Below are 23,055 nucleotides of genomic sequence, written 5' to 3'. Positions count from 1 at the left end.
CCTGGTTTTGACCAAAATGACAGAATTAATCAACATTTCTAAAATAATTAGACTAAAATCTGTCAGTATTACATTCATTTGAAATGTCCCTGCTATTTTTTTTTTCTTTTTTTTTTTCTTTTGCTAATATAAAGCAGATTGATGTGATATTTAGAATAAAAGAATTTTAATAAAGCTATCTATGTAGGACATGGAATAATTACTTTTCAACTACTTGTATGTGACCAACTCAAAATCTTTCATCAATTGAGCTGTTATCTAGCAGGTAAAAATGTTCACTGTATGAAGCTTGGCATGTTATGTCAGATAGAATTTCTATGAAATTACCTCAAAAAATTTTACCCTAGCAGTAAAATCTGAAACAACAGTTTTCCTTAATTTTAATGAAATGCAAAAGAACATAACTACATGCAGAATTGCCCTTGATCTTACCGAATATTTTATGATAATATACAAGAGAAATATACCTCCTTCCCTACCCTTCACAACTGAATTCCACCTTGGAAAATGTTATTCTGATATCTACAATGTTTTATTTATAGAAACTGGGCAGGTGAAACTGCCCCTTCAGGGCAAAGGAAACCTGAAAATTAGTTATTTCACAGTAATCAAAGAGATGTGTGGACAATCCAGAAAATCTATTTTTTTGTAATGTTGTGAACTATTACCAATGATACACTGAGGTGTTATACACTTTCACCCTCCAGACATCCTTCAAACAGACAATGTTGCAGAAACATAGATATGATATCATCTATGATGCTCAGTCTGGGTACTAAGCCTCTGGATTTTCGTAAATGTCTGGCATTACTCTAGTTTTCCTGTTTCCAAACACAGCCTAACCAAAATCTGTGCAACTGCTTTTATTTAACAAGAATAGCTATAGCATGTTTTGCACTATTTCTCAACTTACAAAGAATTGTCTTGCCAAGTCATGTATGGAGTTCTCTTAGTGTTATTACTTAACAATAATATGTTTTAGGAGTTTCTAAAAATTTAACTCCAGTTGTTTCTGAAAAGGGAATATATATGGTATATAAGCTCAGACAGATATTGTGTATTAGCTTCTTCTGCCTTGGAAGTTAGAAAAGATTCATATTCTATGATTCTCTATATTAATCTTATGAAATATATGTATATAATAATATTTATATGTGTTTATAATTTATCATGTTCTCTGAAAGTATGTGAAGTTTGTTGTCAACATTTTTTTAAGGCAGAGATGCATGTGTTACTATATATGTTTGATCAATTAATATGTTAATGTAAAAAAAAAATATATTAAAATCTCTTTGTGTGCTCTTGGCATTTTTGAGGAAGCTAATCAAGCACAAATGCTGTCATGTTTCCACATTAATTTAAACTTGCAACAATTGTAAGAGCCCCAGTTTACCAGGGTAACAGTGAGAAATTACCACAGTTATGCCTTTATTTTCAAAAGAGAGCTTTATTTTGATTCCTTCTAGTTTTTACAGTTGTGATGAGACCTAAAGTGTATGCCTGGTTTTAACAAGGACTAGTCTCCTGAAAATCAGGGCTATTAAACATATCTCAGGTCATACATCAGAAAATCATAACCAGCTTTAGAAAATGGAAGCCATCTTTCTTAGAAGAGTAAAAGAAAATAAAATGTGGTAGTGAGATTAGTTGAAAGATTAGAGAAAATGGTTCAAAATTAAATATAATTTATAAGAGATAAGAGTTTGAAATTGAAATTAACCATTTTTTACGAAGAAGGTTTTATTTGTCAACACTAGAGATTACCTGTGTACTGATACACTTGAAGTTGGCAAAATAATTACCTTTTATGATATTGATTTTGTTTATTTTGAAATCCTTTTGTTACTTCTGTGTCTGTTTCTGGTTAAAATCTGTTTGGTTTGTTGCAGTACATGGCGTTTGGGAGGAATGGTCACCTTGGAGTCTGTGTTCATTCACATGTGGTCGAGGCCAAAGAACTAGGACAAGGTCATGTATACCTCCCCAGTATGGGGGAAGATCATGTGATGGACCTGAAACACAACATAAACCATGCAATATTGCACTCTGCCCTGGTGAGCTTATATAGCAACTTTTTGCTTTGTTACAGTGCATTTGATGTGGGTTGTTTGTGATTTCGTTCATTGTGTTTTGCATTCACACACACACAAATGGCATGCAAAGTGTGTAGGAAGGGTAATCTTGTTAATAATTCTGACTGTGGTGATCAAAAGGATATATCAGTATGATAACTGTTTGAGATACTGTACAAGCAGGCCATTCTTAATTCCTTCAAAATTCTCTCTCTGAAATGGCACTTATAAGAAACCTTGATTTAGGATGTCTCTTAGAGAACCAAAAGACAAGCAACTTTCTGAGTGTGGCTTAAAGGGAAACATTCAGAGGTTACATAGTTTGCATCTGCCATGTCTGCTTAGATTAAGTTCACTGGGACATTCATAATTATTTATTCACCACATACACATTAAAAAAAAATATGAGAAACTAAATTTTTAATTGCTATTAATTTATTGAAACTGGATATCATTTACATGTGTGCAGACAGAAGGCTGACACAAGCTATGACACTATTTGAACCCCATTTAATCCCTTATGGTAACAATTTTAAGTGCCTTAGTTCTGGGAGTTTAGTGATAAACATCTGCAAAAAACTACCCCTAAACAAGTAAACAATGTGTAGGTTTCAGGCTTTCATGTTAAACCTTTCATTCATGGGAATTAAAACTAATTAAAAAAAAAAAAAAAAAAAAAAGTTATTATTGCAAAATTGATTTTAAAATGTCTGTTCACAGGTTATGATTAATTATGAAAAAAATTACATATATATGGATATATACATATACTTACAAAAGGTTTTTCTTTAAAAGTCACCTTCTTTATGATTATAGAACCCATAGTTCAATACCTAGGAAGCTTAATACCTAGGAATGGAAAAAGTGTCAGGTAGCTATAATGTGGGAAGTTTCTTCCACAAGATCTGTCTGACAGTTATGTTTGCATTTGTGGTAGGCCTGTTGAATGTTCACAGTTAGCACTGCTGTGAATGGATTCCTCATCACTGGAGCTCTTCTGGAAAAGGGTTGATGGACATTTCATTAACAAATGGTTGTTTGATGATTTGGAAACAGAGAAGAAGGAAAACATGGGTGGAACTTAGCACCTCACAGAAATAAAACTTAAAAACAAAACAAAACAAAACAAAAAACTAAGCCCAAGCTTTGTTTTATTCTGGTCAGCAAAGAATACTCCAACTTTAGCTTTTAGTCTTGTATACAGCTGCAAAAATATGACTTAATCCAGTTTTTGGCCAAGTTGGCAGCCGTGCAATGTTATGTTTGCCTACACAAAAGTAATTAACATGATATATGAGCACGAAGCAGAACTGACAACACAAAAAATGCCAAATAGAAATAGCTGAAAAGAAATTAATGGATTCAGTTCACTTTGGTATTGAAAAACAAAACAAAACACTGTGGTGGTTTTACTCAGGTGGGCAGCCGAGCTCCACCACAACCGCTCTCTCACTCCCCCTCTCCTCAAAGAGGAAGGGGGAGAAAATACAACACAGAGAACTCGAGGTTTGAGATAAGAAAGGTTTAATTAAAGGGAAAGGGAATGGGAGGAAAAAAAACAGAGACAAAAGAAGCAATCAGTCCGCGCGGAAGCACAGAGAGAGGAAAAATTATTCTCTACTTCCCATCAGCGAGCGGTGTTCGGCCACGTCCTGGGAAGCAGGGCCCCAAACGCGTAGTGGTTGTTCAGGAGGAACAGCCCCCTCCCCCACGAGAGCCCCCCCTTTTATTGCTGAGTGTGACATCAGGTGTTATGGAATATCCCTTTGGTTGGTTTAGGTCAGCTGCCCCAGCAATGTCCCCTCCCCATCACTTGCCCACCCCCAGCCTGCTGGCTCTTGGGGGCTTGGAAGGAGTCCTGATGCTGTGCCAGCACTATGCAGCAATAGACACAACACTGGAGTGATATCAGTGCTGTTCCAGCTACGAGTGCAGAGTACAGCACTGTGTAGGCTGCTGTAGGGAAAAGGTGACTCCAGCTCAGACAGACCCAACACAAACACACAAACAAAAAACACACAAAGATAGTGCACCTAATCTGTTAAAATAAAGGGTTATCTCAGAATTCCGGATTTGAACAGTGGCTTTCACCAGAGGAGATTGTATACTGGCTACATTTAAAGTAACAGTTTAAATCTTTGCTGAATGTGAAGATTTACTCCAATTTGAATGTTCAATTTTATAGAGGAATCTTCATGTTCAATTCGTTAGCCTTTTAGCAGTATTTCTGAAATAGAAAACTCACACACTTTTTGCTCCTAAAGAAGGGAGAACTATGAAATGTATATGAGATGCCACAGAATGATTTTTTTCCAAAGACACTATAATAATTGATTCAATCTTTCCTACCCTAAATAATACTATATAGTAATGAATAAAACTGAAGAGGGTGCATCGAAATGTAATTTCCATAATGTTTTCCTCTTCACATAAAGCCTTTATGATTAATGAATGCAACTAGTTTCCATGTTTGGAAAGATTTCATTTCTGCTGAATAAATTATCAGGGTACAGCTTCATAGCTTGAGAGGCATCTGCATTGAGAAGTGGTTCACAACCAGACATTACATAAAATCTTTAATGTAAAACTTGAAGGGAAAAAAAAAAAATGAAAACCTTTCCTCCTTTCACAGTTCTCTAAGATCCTGGGAATTAGAGGTACAGATATTATTTCTGAATGGTAGAAATGCTTTATGATAATTTTTGGACAGCGGTAAAATAGTTCGCTTCTGTATTTCACTGAATATATGTACACCCATACAGACACAGTACCTTTAAAAAGAACTTTTAAAAGTTAAATCACTAAATTAAAGATCCTGTTTCCTCTTTAATTCTTAACTCCACCAACTTTGAAAGCTACTATCCCAACTGTCCTTCAGAAGAATCCTGAAATCAGGGATTGGCAAATGTAGCAAGAGAATTTACTCATTTTCAGCAATGATGCTTTTATGACAACAGTAATTATAAAACCATGTTTTCAAGGAATAGTATTAATCTAAATTATATTACAACCCAAATTTTGAGTTTATATTCATTAAATGCAGGTGCAATGATGATTTTAAAGTCAATAGAAATGTGGGATTCTGAATTAGTACAATCACTAATATCATTTAATAATGCTTACCCAATTTTAAGAACACTGTCTAGTCCCATTATCCATTATATACAATGTAAATTTTAACTTGTATGGGAACTTAATTGGTTTATATTTTCTATAATTTTGGTTTTAAATATTTTCATTTGCATCAATAAGATTGCTGATATATGAAATTAAACATAACATTTACGCATGGAAATATTATTCCAAACCAAAGTGTATGGGTTAATACAAACTACTAAATACAGAACTCATCTCTGTATCTATGTTGTTTAAACACTCATCTTGACAAATTCAGGAAGAATATTATTCAGTATGCAAACAAAGAAAGTAGATTTGATGACCAAGGCAGGCCATTTCTGATCTCCTACATTTTGTCTCAAAGACTGTTGAAGAACTGTGATGGTTTTCTAAGAAGGAAACTGAATAATAACAATAAATGCAATATTATAAATCTAAAGAACAGTCTTATGTCAGGCAATGTGGTAATTCTTGTTTTCCTTTTTCTATTCAGCTAACAGAACTAATTTTATAGTCAGGACAAAGAATCTTATAAGTTGACCTATGTAAATGATAGCTGCAGCTGTAAAGAATCACTTTTAAGGGCTCAGAGCTTACAAGACAGGTCTCCACTTTGACCTAAAAAGACAAGTCTTCTAAATAATACTTCGTTTTAAAGAAAAAGAAAACTACACAGTTTTTCAAACATTGTGGTATGTGAGCAAAGTCATAATTTGCCCTTTGTTACATCTGTGTAAAATCTGAGATGAAAAAGAAGAGATAAGATAAAAAGGAAAGAGAAAAAAAATAGTTTAAAATTATTTTAAAGTAGTTTGTAACAAGAACTTCTGTATTTGCTTGCTATAAGAAGTCAACCTCTTTGGGCTCAGCCCAAATCTCTTTGGCATCGGCCCAAAGAGACGTGTTCATACCCATACCCTAGAACAAACCCACAAGGCCTAGCGTGGTTTTGGTGGTAACTCTACTGTGTCTATCTCTTTTGTGCCTCCTGTGGCAGTGGATGGACAGTGGCAGGAGTGGAGCCCGTGGAGCCAGTGCTCGGTGACGTGCTCCAATGGCACCCAGCAGCGAAGCCGTCAGTGCACAGCTGCGGCCCACGGCGGATCCGAGTGCAGGGGACCATGGGCTGAGAGCCGGGAGTGCTATAACCCTGAGTGCACTGGTAAGTATCCACCTGACCAATGTCTGGAGGAGGAAGTGAAGGGTTGGGCCTGTCTGCTGCTCTGAGTGGAGCTGCTGGCACACGGGCATGTACTTAGTCCACCACAGGCCCCAGTGGGCTGTGGAGGACAGAGCAGCCTCCCCAGAGCAAGATCTGGGGCCTGTCTCCCTTTTAATTTGATGAGCCACCCGGAGACAAAAAGGCTGCATCTGCAAAAGGCTGCATGGCAAGGGTTGCATGCCTGCTTTTCAGTTTTATTGCCATTTAAAGGACATGCAAAAAATAAGGAATTGTTTGGGGACTAAAATATTTAGTATTTAATTAGAAAATTAATGTGTATGAAATGATTCTCTCTTACTCTGAGACTGTTTCATGATCCTCTGACAGTATAAGACCAGAATTCCACAGTGGGTAAATTAAATTTATACATACTCTTAGGCCTCATTCAACATGCCAGAGCATGTAAAGTCCTGCTTCTAAAATATCACATGCAAGAATGTATTTATTTACTTTTTTAAATGATGCTTACGTACATTGCATATCATTATTTGCACCCCTACAATAGCACTGTAAAACTGCATATAAAAATATGCAAAAGTGACTGTGTGCTGTGTGTTCTGCAACTAACTCGATGTTAAAACTCACCAACTCACCAGCCTATTTTTGTTTGTTTGTTTTTTAACCTTGAGATGCAAGTCATTTAAACAAGCCCATATTTAGGAAAGAAGTAGAGACTTCCCCCAGCTTTAGAGGTTCCATGGCCAGTATCTTCCACTTGTCACTGCTAGTTACACAAATGCATCTAATCTACTGGGGGCTTTCTTCTCTTACCTAAGTAAAGAATAACCTATATGTCATCCTTTAGTACTGTTATTATGTCATCACTGTAATTATATTTTTCCCAATAGCAAATGGCCAGTGGAACCAGTGGGGCCACTGGAGTGGATGTTCCAAGTCCTGCGACGGTGGCTGGGAGAGGAGAATAAGGATCTGTCAAGGGGCTGCTGTGACTGGGCAGCAATGCGAGGGAACTGGAGAGGAAGTTAGACGGTGCAGTGAACAGAGGTGTCCTGGTGAGAAGCAGATATAATCACTGTTATTATCTACACAGCAATATGGCTTACTTTAACAGTCACCTTTAGGAGAAACAAGATCAACATCCGTAAAGCAGTAGTCCTAAAGAGCCATATCTGACCTTGCTTTAGACAAGTCACTGTTGTTTTTCTCAGTAGAGTTGTGGTTATGTAGCAGGGTTTAAACTAGTCCAATTGAATATATGAGCAATGCCTCATGTTTGAAATAAATCAAAATGCCGTATTATAGAAATATATCAGAAAAATATTTCATTGCCAAGGTATATCTACATTGGTAGAAATAAGTTGCTACAGAAATTATCTCTGAATATACTGTTTCTAAGAATATTAGTCCTTTTTTTGTAAATTGTGGAATTATTTTTATGCAGTGTACAAGATGGCCTTGATGTTATACATTTGGGGTAAATTCCAGTGCAGTAAAGAAAAGCAGTGAACCTTACTATAATGTATAGAATGAATGAATATATGTGACACTTAATTAAAAAAAAAAAAGATTTAAAAAGAAAAAAAATATATATATATTTCCTCCTTTAATATAATGCTTAAATTTATTTCTTTGCAGCACTTTTTACTTAGTCCTCACAATAGATTTAAGTCTTTCTAAGTGACAGATAATTAAAGTGCATTTTTTAGCTCTTTCAGAGGTGAACATATGTGAAGAGACGTCCTAGAGAAAAAGAGAGCCCTGGAATAAGATAACAAAATAAGGTGCAAGTAGTAAGGTGTAGGATGATTTAGTCATTCACTTGGGAAAAACTGTTCTCTGAACTTCAGGCCAGGACACTTCAAAATTAATCTAGCAATCTCACTGACTACGGGAAAACTCCGCTTCATATTTTGATGACTCTGTGCTAGGGACAAAAAGACCTAAATAGCGGAGATACTTTCAGTCAGTAAATAGGAAATATATCTGATGTGAATTTTATGATATTGAGCTCAGGTTTTCATAGGCAGCATGCTTATCCCTTGGCAGCCATCAAAGAACAGTTTTCAAGATAGTTGCAACATAGTAGTACAACGAATTTCATTGCATCTGAAAAACAGTAAAAGGACTACTTATAAAATTGTAATACTAGACTGGAAAAGTTTACCAATTTTAACTTTTCCAATGGTCTCTTTAATTTTAGTACATTATTTGAAAAGTAGGACGAAACAGAATCAGTACTGGGTTCCTAAATAAATTAAAATTTCCGTAGCAAATAATTTACTTGGTAAATGTAGACTTTCCTCTATGAAAGCACCACATTAAGAGAAGGTTAATGGGAATGTTCTCAATAAACAGACATTCAGATAAACAAGCTTCTGCTTATAAAACCACTCCTGAAATGTTTTGTCTTTATATATTTCAAAGTAAAACCACATTGCTGCAATTTTAAAAGGTTGCCACCTGCTGTTAATAGAATATTTTACAAATGTATTTGTAAGTCAAATGCACACAGAACATTGTTTTCCATTTGCACTATGTATTTATTAACTTGATTAATTCCACATTAGAATCAGTATGCTTATAGAAACCATAGTAATCTTTTAACAGGTTATACTTGTGCAGAAGATTATACATGAATAACAGATATGTTTGTTTCTAGAGTGAAGTTTCCTAAAGAATCTCAGATTTAAATGTAGACAGTGGATAATTTACCAAAACTTTGCATTACTAAAAATAAAATGATAGATTTATTTTTAATAAACACCCAGCAAAATTGAAAAATACTGTACAGAAATAATAAAAAGATATTTTTGTCTAAATCATTGAGAAACATGAGAGACTGTAACATTAATTTTTTTTATATATTAACATTGGTTTACTGTAAGTTTAAGACCAGATCCTCAGTTCTGAAGATGTGCATAACATATTTGTTAAGTGGATGAAGCTGTACCAGTTTGTATCACCCAGATTTCTAGACTTACAGAAGATGAAATTATATATTGCTGACTTATAAGCAAAAGGAGAATAAGACCATTTTCTATTATGCAGGCTGTTGTTAATAAGGTACTTTGCAAACAGAGAGGTTCACTTGACTGACTGAAAATATTGACTGGACTTATTTGAGATTTGCATCATGTGAATGTTATTCAGGATCTTCAAGTCTATCAGTAAGCCTCTCCAACTGGTTCTTGCAGGAGCTGATTTACATCAGATATTCCTAGAAGCTGAATATAATCAGCACTACGAAAGGCAGGCTCAGAACTATTATCTGAAAGTAGGTTTCTCAATTTACTTGGCTTCTAGACAGAAATTATCTTTCTTTGTGATTTATTTCTATAAACAATTAGTAATTTCAAAACTACAGATGTTTTCTACTACCGTATAATATACTGGGAACAAAAGATCTGCTTATACTTTGGCTTCAGTCATTGCTCCTTTATTAAAACCCAAGCTAAACTCCTAACAGGTCAGCAGCGTTAAGGATTCAAGGGATCCTTTTATGAAGGATAACTTCAGAAAATTGTAAACAAATATGAAAAAGGAAAAAAAAATACTGAATTTCTTAGGCAGCTAGTTGAGCAGGAGTCATTGTGGAAAACTTATAACCAAACAATAGCTTTTGAAATAACTGGTTTGTTTTTTATGCACAGCAGTCCTTGATGCAAAAACAAAGTGTTGAGAGAGACAGAGCACAGCAGAGTCAACCAGGGTCCAGGCAAACTTGTTTGCCTGGGCTCGTTGACATATTATCCAAGTTCTGACTTGCTTCTGCAGTTCTCTTCACATAATTCTGTGTTTTGGAAATGGTTTTTACTTTGAACACAACACAGAGGTACACAGTCATCTCTGGAAGTAGGCTCAAATTAAAACGAGTTTTGAAAAGTGTCATGCAAAAGAATACAAGTACTAACCTTCAACAGATAGATGGAAAACTTCTGATATTACCTGTAACTTGCTGACATAAAACAGAGAACACGATATATATAAAAGTGTGTATATATGCATGTATACACATCTTTTCAGGAGGAAACAAAACAAAACAAAACAAAACAAACAAACAAGAAACACAACCAAGCAGTATTTGTAAGGAAGTAAGATTTTTAGTTCTGAGAATCAGCCTTAGCAAGTGTTCTTAGTCATTTCTGTCTGAAATGGCCAGAGCTGCATGATAAGCATACTTACCAAAGGTCTCTAAATTTTTTCATATTTATGTAATTTATAATATTAATTCTGCATTATGTTAATCACAAATTCTCCAAGTCAGAATACTTCTTTTGTTTATAGGTCATAATAGGATAGTAATCACATTTATAACCAGGTGGCACATGTTTCTCAAAGTCTGGCTTTTTCCATTGTAACACTGCTCGTGCACCCACTTTTGGGGCATGTCTGAAGCAGTGTTAGTATTCTAGATTAAGAATATAACCAAATTTCTTTGGGTTTTGCCATTAATAGATAACCTGCGTTTTTAGCAGCACAATCTGTCTTGATTTCAGGAATGCTGATGGTGAGGCAAATTTAGCAGGCAACTTTTATGCCCAAGTGTGATTCATATTAACATTACCGAACCATCTGCAAGGTATTCTTTATCATCTGCAAAGAGAGGGTACCGCTCCATTTCCTCCCTCACCTCACTCTTCTGGGCAAAGAGCAAAAAAGTGCGAAGTGTAAAAAAGGAAAGAGGGTGTGTGCAATTTTTATGGTGTGTGCAATTGGATGGGTAAAATCTGGAGTCTGTTCCTGCATCAGATAGAGTTTTCGCATGTAACCATAGGAAAATAATTGAATTGTTTCATTCCTTACCATCATTCCATCTGTAAAATAATAATGATAGCAGTTCCTTTAGAAGTTAGAATTTTCCTGAAATAAATATAATAATACTTCTAAATAACTCATGATTTTTATGATTTTTCTCTTCTGAATTTGGAATGTTTTCACTAATTGGTATTTGTCGGTGCTTTAAGTTGTAAGATGACATCAGCCAGACATTTGCTGTGTTGATCTAATTCACTCAAAAATTATAAACTGGGAATGTACAGTAAAAATACAGATAATATTGCAATAACCAATAAAAGTTAATTTTGTTTTATAGCCACTCATCCCCACATTATTGATTTACTTGCTTAATTACCAAATTGTAAAGAAACGTATTTCAAGGATATAGCCTGCTTTTTGGACTTCAGAATGTACAGTTCTCATTTTTTGCCCTTAGCACACGTAATGTTTAAACTGTGGTTTCAGAACTTATTCTTTCAGACACAGTTTAAGGTTCAGAAAAATCTGTAGAAATTTCTGTGTAAGATAAACATCACAGCTTATACCCATCTAATTGTCAGCTTCTTATAGATGCTTGGTATTATTGACCAAAATAGAACAATAAAGAGATTCAAACCCATTAATATTGCAGTCACCATCCAAAGAACGTTGAAGAGAGTAAAGGCACAGACTATGAAATAAATACCATTACAAAGACAGTTATTATACAAAAATCAATGCTATTTGTTTATATGTTTCATTCTTAAAATGAAAGCAAAAGATGGTAATATATACACCTCAGGAAGAATTAGGGCAAGATGGAAGACTTACTTTTCTGAGAAAAAAAAAATCTGTTTTACATTAATATTAATATTTATATTATATTCTCATTTGTAAATGGCAGCACCTTATGAAATATGTCCTGAGGATTATTTGATGTCAATGGTGTGGAAAAGGACACCAGCTGGGGACATGGCATTCAATCGATGTCCTCTCAATGCCACAGGTACAGTATTACTTTGAAATTACATGATAATAATAAAAAGAGAAAAATCTTTTGCATTTTATTCTAGAAATAATCACTAGACTCATACATATGTATACATGTGTACATATATATATGAATATACATATAGCCTACATGTTTACATATCCATGTGCATGTAGCATATACATGTACCTATAATATACTTTGTCTCATAGTATACATTTAAGAATGGGTTTGTGATGTGTATGTATGCTTATATGTACACACATGCATATATGTTTGTCTATATGCATTGTAGATAGAGAGAGAAAGCTGACAAATCAATTTGATAGGACCTATCAGTCAAACTGATGAAAATGAAGCAAAACATAAACATCTTTTTAATTAAAAAGCAATGCTAAAATCCCAGCAAGTGAACACTGAAATGTTTTTCAGAATCTTGTACTACTCTATATGCAGATGATCATTGAATGAAATTGTTTCTGTGTATCCTTTTAAAATAGCATGGAATGTAGTTTAAATATGCTTCATTCTTTTCAATTAGTCTCACATATATAAATATTTTCTGTCTTTTTTGTGACTTACAGGCACCACTAGCAGACGCTGCTCTCTCAGTGTTCATGGAGTGGCCTTCTGGGAACATCCAAGCTTTGCTAGATGCATATCAAATGAGTACAGACACTTGCAGCATTCAGTAGGTGCAAAGCCAGCTTTAGTACTTGCTCTGTTTATTCATTACTAATCGTTCATGTGAAAACAAGCTTACCTATTTACTCTCAAGTCAGATTTCTGATGAGAAATGCCAGGAGCAAAACAGACCTAAGAAAATCATTTCTATTCATATTTCATATAATTTTGATCTTATATATTCCTCGTGCTTGAGTGAAAGAAGTTTTATCTTACTGTAGAAATGGAGAAATGATTCAGACTCCTTTCTTCCATGCCCACTGTGTGAAACTTTTATAGGGGTTAGAAGGTAAGACATATTTTGGTTTATTAGAAAATGAGATGTGAATAAATGAGATTTACTGGAAGAGTGACCCACTGAGTAAAAAGTACCTTGAATTCTGTAATTGCACACAAGGAAGTCAGAAACGATATTTCTTCCTGCTATTGAATTTAGAAATTCACCTTCAAATTTAACAAAGAAAAATGATTGTAGGGTGAAGCTATTGCAATGTCTTGGAAAAAGTAAAGTAAATCTAGATAAAGAATTTTATTTTTTTTCAGCATGCTTAACAAAAATTTTCTTTGCAAAGCATATGTTACAGACACTTAAATATACTATATCTATTATATACACTTATGTATGTTAAGAAGCAGAGGAACAGCACAAAGCTGCACCAGGGGAGGTTCGGATTGGACATTAGGAAAAATTTCTTTACTGTAGTCAAACACCAGAACTGGCTTCCTAAAGAGGTGGTTGATGCATGCCTGTCAATGTTCAAGAGCTATTTGGATAATGCCTTCATTAATATGCTTTAATTTTTGATTAGCCCTGAAGTGGACAGTTGGAATAGATGAAGGTCCCTTGCATAGGAACTGTTGTATATACAGCCTAAATATGCTTTTATTTATGTATGTAATATATTGCATATACTACATTATAAATATACTACTATGGTATATGCAAGGTTAAAATAGAATTGCTACATTCTATTTCCACAAATGAGCATTCAGCCAGGTTAATGTTTTGGTGGGAAGAACGCCTTTGAAAATTGTCATGGACAGTGACTTTTGCTTGCATCATATATTTTCTGACATTCTTATATACTCTGACTCCTTTTCCAAAGGCCACTGCTCCATTAGTCATTCAGCAGAGGGGCATTAATACAGCTGTGTGCTTCATAACTTCCTAGTCTCATCCAAGTGCAACATTTGAGTGCCATGTTTAAATACCTTTGTTGGCTTGAAAAGAAGCAATGTTGTTATTCCTCAAATCTGTCTTGCCACTTGGAGATTGTCATGAATTTCCTTTAGCTGCACTTCTGTTTCAGTAGATTTTATATTATATTAGACTTTATTGACTCCCAGGATTATTTCAAACATTATTTTTAAAATAACACAGAATAAAGTTCTAAGGCAATTTTCTCCACAGCAAACACTGCAAAGAAACTTATATTTTGCTGTCTGCATGTTGCTCTATCCTTTTAGAGTTCACGCTAGGAAAAAAAAATAATAATAATTAAATGGCTGCATATATTTTGGTTTTGATATTTTTTGACATTTTATTCTTTCATGACAGCTGCATATAGCTTGTCTATACATAGTCTTATATATGGGCATTGACAGAAATACATTTGTATGTCATTTACTTAGAAGGTGTATGTTTGTACATAATGTAATAAAGGTAATGTCTGCAGGTAATATATATATACACTTTTGAAAAATAATGATATATTGCAGAAAAAAATATATCACATTTTGCAATTGAAAAATTGAAATTTAATATTTCTTTTTGAGCTGGTATTTAAAAGCAAATTATTTCTTACTTTTTTTTTTTTTATTTATTCCTTGTTATTTTTATATTTAAATCTTCAGAAATATTTTAAAGGATGTATTTATCTTAACATGGCTGAATTTCCTTTTGGAGTTTACCTCTGTTCTTACCATTTTAGGTTTCACATCCACATTTATTCACAGCATTGATCCTCATTCCACTGATTCTTTATTGATATTCAGCCTTTATTTTATGTGGTGTTGGTAGAAGTCATTCATAAACAACACAACCAGTGGGAAATACTTTTTCATGTTATTTAGTGGTATGACTTACCTGGCTGACTTTTGATGATGCATTGATGTTTTCTGAAGAGCTGCAAGTCTGCCTGACAGAAAGAGGTCATTGTTGAACAATTGAAGGCATCCATATCAGATTTATCTATTCTTCTATATTTCCTTTTTCAAAATATTAAATATGATTAGACCACACTGTGAAATAATCTTTTGCCAAAGAACATTTAAAAATAACTAAAGCTTCTTTAAAGTTACGCAAGCATCTAAAAACCATCTTATTGCTGTACAACATGTCAGACTAGTTTATATGCATACAAATTAAAGGAGAAAATTTGATTTTTTTACACCTGGGAGTTGCTCACAAAGAAAATCTGCTTGTCTTACATCTTGTTGCTTCTCAAAGTGAACAACATAACTTATTTAAAGAATCATAGAAAAATGAGGCAAAGACTTATAAGGTCATTGGCCTGCAATGTAGGCTTGTCCCCCCACGATACATATGTCAGCTCTACAAATCCCTGAAAATAGATCTTTATAAGGAAGCTGCTGACAGACGGTGTTGCTATAATAAATACATGTGCTTATGAAAGCATTTATGAGATGCTTCAGTGTGCTTAACTTACAATAATGTTATTTTCTAACTTAGAACAGGTACGATGGGGGGGGTGTCACAGTTTTGTGCATGTTCCTATGAGTCTGAGATGAAAAACTTTCATTTCTTATCTGAAATGCATAAAATAGTAATGGGTGTATAGTCTTCAAATATGGTATTTATAAAGTTGATTTAAAGCAGCTGATGTACATAACACACTGACAATACATAATGTGTTAAAAGCATACCCACCTGGAGGAATACAGAGAGATCTTTTTGCCCTCCAAACACACCACATAGGATCCAGAACCAGCCCAAAAGTCACAGAGCTGAACTGTGCCCAAGCAAATGCTGTTTTATGAAAAGCATGTCATATACTGGGATCCAAAGTACACAGATTCTGGACTGGAAACTTACAATTATACTAGTAAATAAGTGTCCAAGCGTTAACATAAGCATTAACATAATCCATGCAGTCATCTGCACTGTTTAATTGTTTATCTGTTAGCATATTCCCTGTCATGATTTAAGACCATACCAGCAAGCACTCTTCCACACAACAACTAACATCATTTACAAGACAGCATGGCAGAGAGACCATTCCCAGCAGGTAATAATCCCATCTTTCTCTTGGAGAATGAAAGGAAAGAGAATTTAGCTTGAGGGATACAAGCTGGCTTCACTCATTGGCCTCAGTTCTAGACAGTATCCCTGAGGCTTTTTTTTATCTACTTTTATTTATTATTTACAGTAAAAAACATGTTATATTTTGCCAGTTTGGACTGAAGGCAGAGAATTTCAGAGCTTCATGTATTCATCAGTAAGACTGATGGAGTTATATGCAGTTATAGGCTCCCCAGTACAGAGAGTCATGCACATTCTGGAGAGAGTCTAATGAAGGTCCACGAAAATGATTAAGGGACTGGAGACAGTGGACACAAACTGCACCACAGGAGGTTGTGTCTGAATGTCATTAGACACTTCTTTACTGTGCAAGTGACTAAGCACTGGCACAGGTTATCCAGAGAAGTTGTGGATTCTCCATTTTTGGAGATCTTCAAAAGCCGACTGGACATGGTCCTGGGCAAGAGATTTTAAGCAGTGAGGTTGGATCACAGAATCACAGAATGACCAAGGTTGGAAGGGACCTCTGAAGATCATCTAATCTAACCCCCCTGCCAAACAGGATCACCCAGAGCACATTGTACAGGATGGAATCCAGACTGGTTTTGAATATCTCCAGAGAAGGAGACTCCACAACCTCTCTGGGCAACATGTTCCAGGCCTCTGTCACCTTCACAATAAAGGTGACAGCCCTCTCATAGCCAGCTGGAACCTCCTGTGCTTCAGTTTGTGCCTGTTGCCTCTCATCCTGTCACTGGGCACAACTGAAATGAAATCTGTTCCATCCTCTTGACATCAAGCATATACTTGAGATCAGGCTCGACTACACCTCCGTTTTTTTTTGTTGTTGTTGATGAGGAACTGAGGGAGACCAGTTAGGCAGAAAATAAATATTTCTGTACTTCCAAATTAATGTCTACCCACTGTTCCTTCTTAATGTTTCTATCTCTTCATATCATAGCACAGAAAATCCCTGGTATGTTAAAAATATAACTACAGGACCTCTGAAGAGAATATGGAACATGATGAAACAGTGCAGGGGAATGGTTTAGCTTGTGGTGTGGTGACTGGCAGTTAGTTTGCATATTTGGAGGGCATGGTGTCCACCATTCATGTTACTTGAACTAAAAACAGTTAAGAGGATGAAGCACCTAAGCTATGCCACAAATGTGCTCTTGTACTTTTGTTAGTTATTTTATCTTGTGTACTGTGCAATACAGGTCCCTTTTAAAACTTGGGATGATAATTATAATTTTGAATAACAAAATCAATTAGTCATGAATAATTTATCCAACATTTGGTACAAATCAGTCATCAAATGAATTCAACAAATATTGTTTGACTAGCTTATACAGCTGGTTGACTAATATGAACAACTATCCACTGAACAAATTAATGGACAAAAACATCCAATAACCTCATGGGGAGGTTATTGTACCCCTCTGCTCTGCCCTCATGAAAAAGACATGGACTTGTTAGAGCAGGTCCAAAGGAGGGCCATGGAGATGATCAGAAGGCTCGAGCACCTCTCCCCCATGAAGAAAGAGAGTTGGAGATGTTCAACCTGGAGAAGGCTCTGGGGAGACCACATTGTGGCCTTTCAGTATTTAGAGAGTGTGAGTGCTTATGAAAAAGATTAACTTTTTACAGATAACTTTTTTTACAGATAGTGATATGCCAAGGAAGAATCATTTTAGACTGAAAGAGGGGAGATTTAGGTTAGATGTTAGGAGGAAATTTTTATGATGGTGGTGAGGCACTGGAACAGGTTGCCAAGAGAAGCTGTAAATGCCCCATCCCTGGAGATTTTCAAGGCCAAGTTAGATGGAGCGCTGAGGAACTGAAGTTGTCTAGTGGAATTCTTAGTGGCAGGTGTCCCTGCACTTGATAGGAAGGTTTGGACTAGATGGGTAATGGTTTCTTGGGAAGAGAAATGCCAGCTCTCCAAACATCCTCCACTTCTTCCTTCTTTACCCTAGCTTTTATTGATGAGCATGATGCCATATGGTATGGAATATTTCTTTGGCCAGTCTGGATCACCAGTCTGTACTGGCTGTATCCCCTCCCACCTCCTGGTGCACCCCCAGCCTCCTCCTTGGCTGGGCAGCATACAGCAGAAGCAGAAATGCTCGGTGTAAACACTGCTCTGCAACAGCTAAATAAATACATGATGGTGTGCTGTCACCACTGTATTCATCAAAACTCTAAAACACTAAAATCTAAAACACTAAAATCTAAAACACTAAACTCTAAAATCTAGAGTTGTGTGACCCTCTACAAAGAAAATTAACTCTATCCCAGCCAAAACCATGACAAGAATGTATTCTCCAAGTGTTGGTGGGGGCGTTTCTTTTTTGTTGGTGGTGGTGGTGGTAGTGTTTTTGTTGTTGTTGTTTTGTTTTTTTCATTTCTCAGTTCACATCTTCTTGCAAGTTTCAGTCTTTTTTTTTTTTCCTCTATAGCAGTCTATAAAATAATCAAACATCAAGCTAACTGAGTTCTGGGTGTTTTGATCGAACTGAATTCAACCAGCACACATTGATTTGTGTGTTGTTTGTATTGTATGGTTGATTGTATGTGCAGATAATTTTTATGCTGTGCTTTGATGTTTGTTGTTGTTGTTGAAATTCAGTTCTTTTAGACAAACAGTATAAAATCTTACCTGATCTGACCTAATAAGTAGAACTATTTGTATCACAACTGGATGTGAGTACTTGCAGGTCCAAGAATAAAATCAGTGATTAGGAGCCCACAGCCCTACTTTTAATATATCAGAGGATAAAAAAAAGTAATTGAAATAAGAGGTAATTGCATATTTCTACTCCTTAACAAGGAGTATTTCTTTACAAGGCTCTCAAAGTTTGTTATGCTACAAATAAGAAGACTGAGAAGCAAGACCCCAGCATTACAAATATCCTATGTAATCTTTTGTATCAACAACAGCTTCCAAGAAATATATATATATATTTATAGCTAAATATTCCTTCATCTATTCTTAATTCATTCTACTGATGACAACAACCTTAATTAAATTTAAAATTAAAATAAAATAAAATAAAATAAAATAAAATAAATAAAATAAAATAAAATAAAATAAAATAAAATAAAATAAAATAAAATAAAATAAAAATCAATTAATTTTAAAGCACAGACAAACAAAGCCAAACAAAACCAAACAAAACCAAAAACAAGCAAACAAAAAAAGTGAGTGGGTGCTAGTACAGAAAATGGAAATGAGGTTAAAGTTTGGTACATAAGAGCAATGGATAATCATAGCTTATGGGATCTTTTTGAAATTAGTATCTGAAGACTGTATGACCACTTGTAATGAAAACCATAACTTAATGGAATAGAATCAACATCATATCTTGCTGGTCACCAAAAAGAGTGACTCCAGCTTTGAAATCCAGTATTTTGAAGTCCAAGAGTTGAGAGCTTTTTGAATGCTATGGGAAACAAGCTCGCTACCAAAATGTAAAGAATTTTATTCGCAGAAGTAAAGTTTGAATTTTTGATCCAAACAATTTACATTTAAGCATTCAGAAACTCTTCTGCAGAGCAAGCAGACTGACTTTAAAGCACAAAAAATGGTTTACAAGATATGAGAGTATATGAAATTGTTGGATAAGATGCTACCAAGCAGTGTTAGAAATTGATTTTGCTTAAAAGGAAAAAATACTTGCATAAATTGGACTATTTTTCACTCTGTTGGAAAAATCCCACAGGATTTATTGGGTCTGAAATGGAGATAGTTTTGTAAGGGATCTGCTTAAATGATACTGGTTTCACTGCCTCACCTCAGACTGGAACAACCCTTGTACCTAAAATGAGACTTCCTCTAGATGGCTTTCAGACACTCTAGTTTGTAAGAGATTTATATTACACCCATGATTAATGAGGAAAACTAAAACTTTTTTATGAAGACACTTTTTTTTTCTTTTCTTAAGGTCATGTCTATATTATCAGAAATTCTCTATTAATATTGCTTGTCTTCTAAACCTATGCAGCATAATTTTCAAAACTGGACGATGAAATTCTACATTTAGTGTATTGGATAAAAATAATGTACTACTTTGTGCCTACTTCAGTTATGTAACACCTAAATAAGACATGCATTTTTGCAAATCTGGCTGCTTTTCTCTCAGAAAGAGGAAGCTGGAAAACCAAAAACCCCTTAACTCTTGAGATTTAAGAAGGAGAAATCTGCATATGAAATATCACACTGTTGTCAAGATATTAACACTTATGGAGCTTGGGAACTTATGCAGGTGAATCTTTGCATATCAAAATGATAATATAGCCATAAAAAAATGAATTTCTGCTGCTTCTAGTTCATACTATAATTTTGTTTCTCCTCTTTCCACAGCAGTGTTATTCACAATTTTGCAAGTGCTTGGCTAAAATGTAATTTGATAAAAAGAACTCTGAGGTGAATAATGATTTGCTCAGCTGCAGCTCATTAGAGATGATTTTGGTTTTCCAAATTATATTACAAGGGCAGCGTATCAGTCTGTCCATGCACTCCTTAGTGAAATGAATGCTTTACTCTGGGGATTCAAAGTCTTGATTTACTGCTTCTTTTTGCTAGTTTAGTGCTTCATTTCTTTTTATATAGCTGCAGAGCAAAGCAGCCAGACTTAGATTTGTAGATTTGAATGTATAGGCCACAATGACAAAATTTTTCTTCTGCATCAGTCCATCCTATTGCTATATGCCAGCTCTTCATCTTCACCTTCGCAGCCTTTGAGTAGTGGAGTTATATTAGTAAATGATTTGCTTGCCTTGCCTTGCCTCTCATGTGATCTCAGAATCTGCTGGAGTCAGCTCTGTTTTGTCACCTCCATAACTAGACAGAGGGATGACAAACTGGTTCTCTGTTTTCTCTCATCATAAAACAATTGATCATGTGATTGTGGCAGGCAACAGTTTTCCTCTGCTTCACTAACACATTCCAATTTTGCATAGGAGAAAATTTAAGCATTGGAAAAAAAAACTAATAACTTCAGCATTCCTGTTTGCTTTGACGATAAAGTCAATCATTTGGTTGTGAGAAAACTCTGCCCTGCCAAACTCATTGCATAGACTGAAATGTTGTTTTTCTGTGTTTTATCACCATGCTATAAAATTAGTATGCCTTTCTCAGTTTCCTAACAGATCTGCTTCACTTTCTGTAAATAAATAAGCATTTTGCCAAAGAGAGGAAATCATCTACTCCATCCCAAGTGAATGGTTGCTTTTTCATAATTTTCATATTAAAATAGGTACCAAAATTAGCAATTAGGATCAGAAGGACGTGTCTTTGAAGCTACCACAGTACCTTATGCATCCATGAAATTACAGTGCTTGATCTCACTAAAATACATATACATCCCAAGCCCAGAGATGCTATACAGTGGGAGAAAATATTTACCTTCTATTCTGCCTAACCATATCACAATTTAATTAAATCGGAATAAGTTGTTCTTCCTTTCTGTTTTTGACTGCTTTCTAATACACAAACAATCCCACTTGTTAAATTCCAATAAAAGTCCCCACGATCATCTCAGCATCCTCAGTCATCTTTCCACATCTGGTTTATGAAAGAATAATCTGTGTGTTAAATTAAATGTGCTCCTGTGGTTTCTACTGCCGCTGTGTTATGTAGAGTTCTGCTGCAGCAGTAAGCAACTGAGTGCTCCCCAATCACATTGATATTCCAAACCAAGCAACACTGCAGCCAACAGGTGAACTCCACTACAGTATGGCCAGAGGGAAAATGAGAAATGAAGGCTATTTAGGAGCTCAGTAAAGAAAGCATTCATCTAAATTTCCTTTAAAGCCTACCAGAAATGTAGGAACTTTCATTCCAACACAGCTTGCAGAATGACTGCAGGAATTTATCTAGACAGGTAGCTGCAAAGCAGTGGCCATAGCATGTTACACTTACTACACTCATTCCCCTGTTTGTTTTGTTTTGTTTGTTTGTTTGTTTGTTTTGTTTGTTTTTTGTTTGTTTTTTTTTGTTTTGTTTTGTTTTTGTTTGTTGTTGTTGTTTTTGTGTGTTTGTTTTTGTTTTTGTTTGTTTTTGTTTTTGTTTTCTCTCTCTCCACTACTTCATTTACTGCATTTCCCATCATGTCTAAACTTGGATTTATGTGTGTGAGATGCAAATGATTTTTCTCTTGCCTATTTCTTAATGCAGTACTCCCATGCAGAATTTAGGGCTCCCACATAATGCTAAATCTCCTTGAAAGAACCATTCTTGTTTGTCCTGCAAACAGAACTGAGCATGATTCAGATGGCTCTGTAGAAACACATATTCAAATAAATATATAAATTCCATCAGTAAATCAGAGCTTTGTTTTAAGGACACATACTAAATACAATGACCATGTACTATAAAAAAAAGAAGACAAGTCATTTATTGTATGTACTTTTGTGACCTCCGTTCAGTCAATATGGAGAGCCAGGAGACCTTACCTCAAGCAATGTTACGTCTGTCATAAAACGAAAACAAGACTCTCAGAATCATCGTTCTCTTTTCTCTCAACTCTTGCTCTTGTCGTGTTGCATTACACATAGATAACACAAATCTTGAAGGCATGCCCTCTGGTTAAAAAAAGAAACAACAACAACAAAGAAAAAAAAAAAGAAATAACAACAACAAGCTCTCTCACACAGCATGCCAACGTGAGCAGGATTTAATCACAGATAACTGAAGCATTGAATAGTGGTACTTAATAAAATAATAATATTAATCCTGGTTAACAAACATAGTGATCAATATAAGAAAGGAAAATGTACACCCCAATCAAGTCAGCTATTTAATGATTATTCACTCTTCATCCTTAAAGCTATTTGTCGCTCTACTGAAGAGCAGCTTTATAACTTTCTTATTCAAATATTTTGTTGAATCTATGAAGAAATATAAATACTAAAACTTTATAATGACTTTTCCTGTCATCTGTTTGGTGAATTAAAGACTAGAATAAGTGACAATATTAATGATGAC

At 35.0% G+C, this 23,055-nt stretch overlaps 1 protein-coding gene across 4 annotated transcripts in view; it reads left to right on the top strand.

Annotated features, from left to right (window-relative positions):
• ADGRB3 (adhesion G protein-coupled receptor B3) overlaps window positions 1-23,055 on the top strand; it is a 464,270-nt gene that overhangs the window by 206,434 nt on the left and 234,781 nt on the right. For all 4 annotated transcript variants that reach the window (XM_032183547.1, XM_032183546.1, XM_032183544.1 and 1 more), the window contains 5 exons: window positions 1,890-2,054; window positions 6,187-6,351; window positions 7,260-7,424; window positions 12,032-12,133; window positions 12,703-12,809. In XM_032183547.1, coding sequence (XP_032039438.1) covers window positions 1,890-2,054; window positions 6,187-6,351; window positions 7,260-7,424; window positions 12,032-12,133; window positions 12,703-12,809 — 704 coding nt within the window. The remainder of the gene's footprint in view (window positions 1-1,889; window positions 2,055-6,186; window positions 6,352-7,259; window positions 7,425-12,031; window positions 12,134-12,702; window positions 12,810-23,055) is intronic.

Source organism: Aythya fuligula, chromosome 3 (assembly GCF_009819795.1).
Source record: "Aythya fuligula isolate bAytFul2 chromosome 3, bAytFul2.pri, whole genome shotgun sequence".
NCBI lineage: Eukaryota > Metazoa > Chordata > Aves > Anseriformes > Anatidae > Aythya > Aythya fuligula.
Note: the sequence above shows the minus strand (reverse complement) of the source record. Positions and strands in the feature narration are given on the sequence as shown.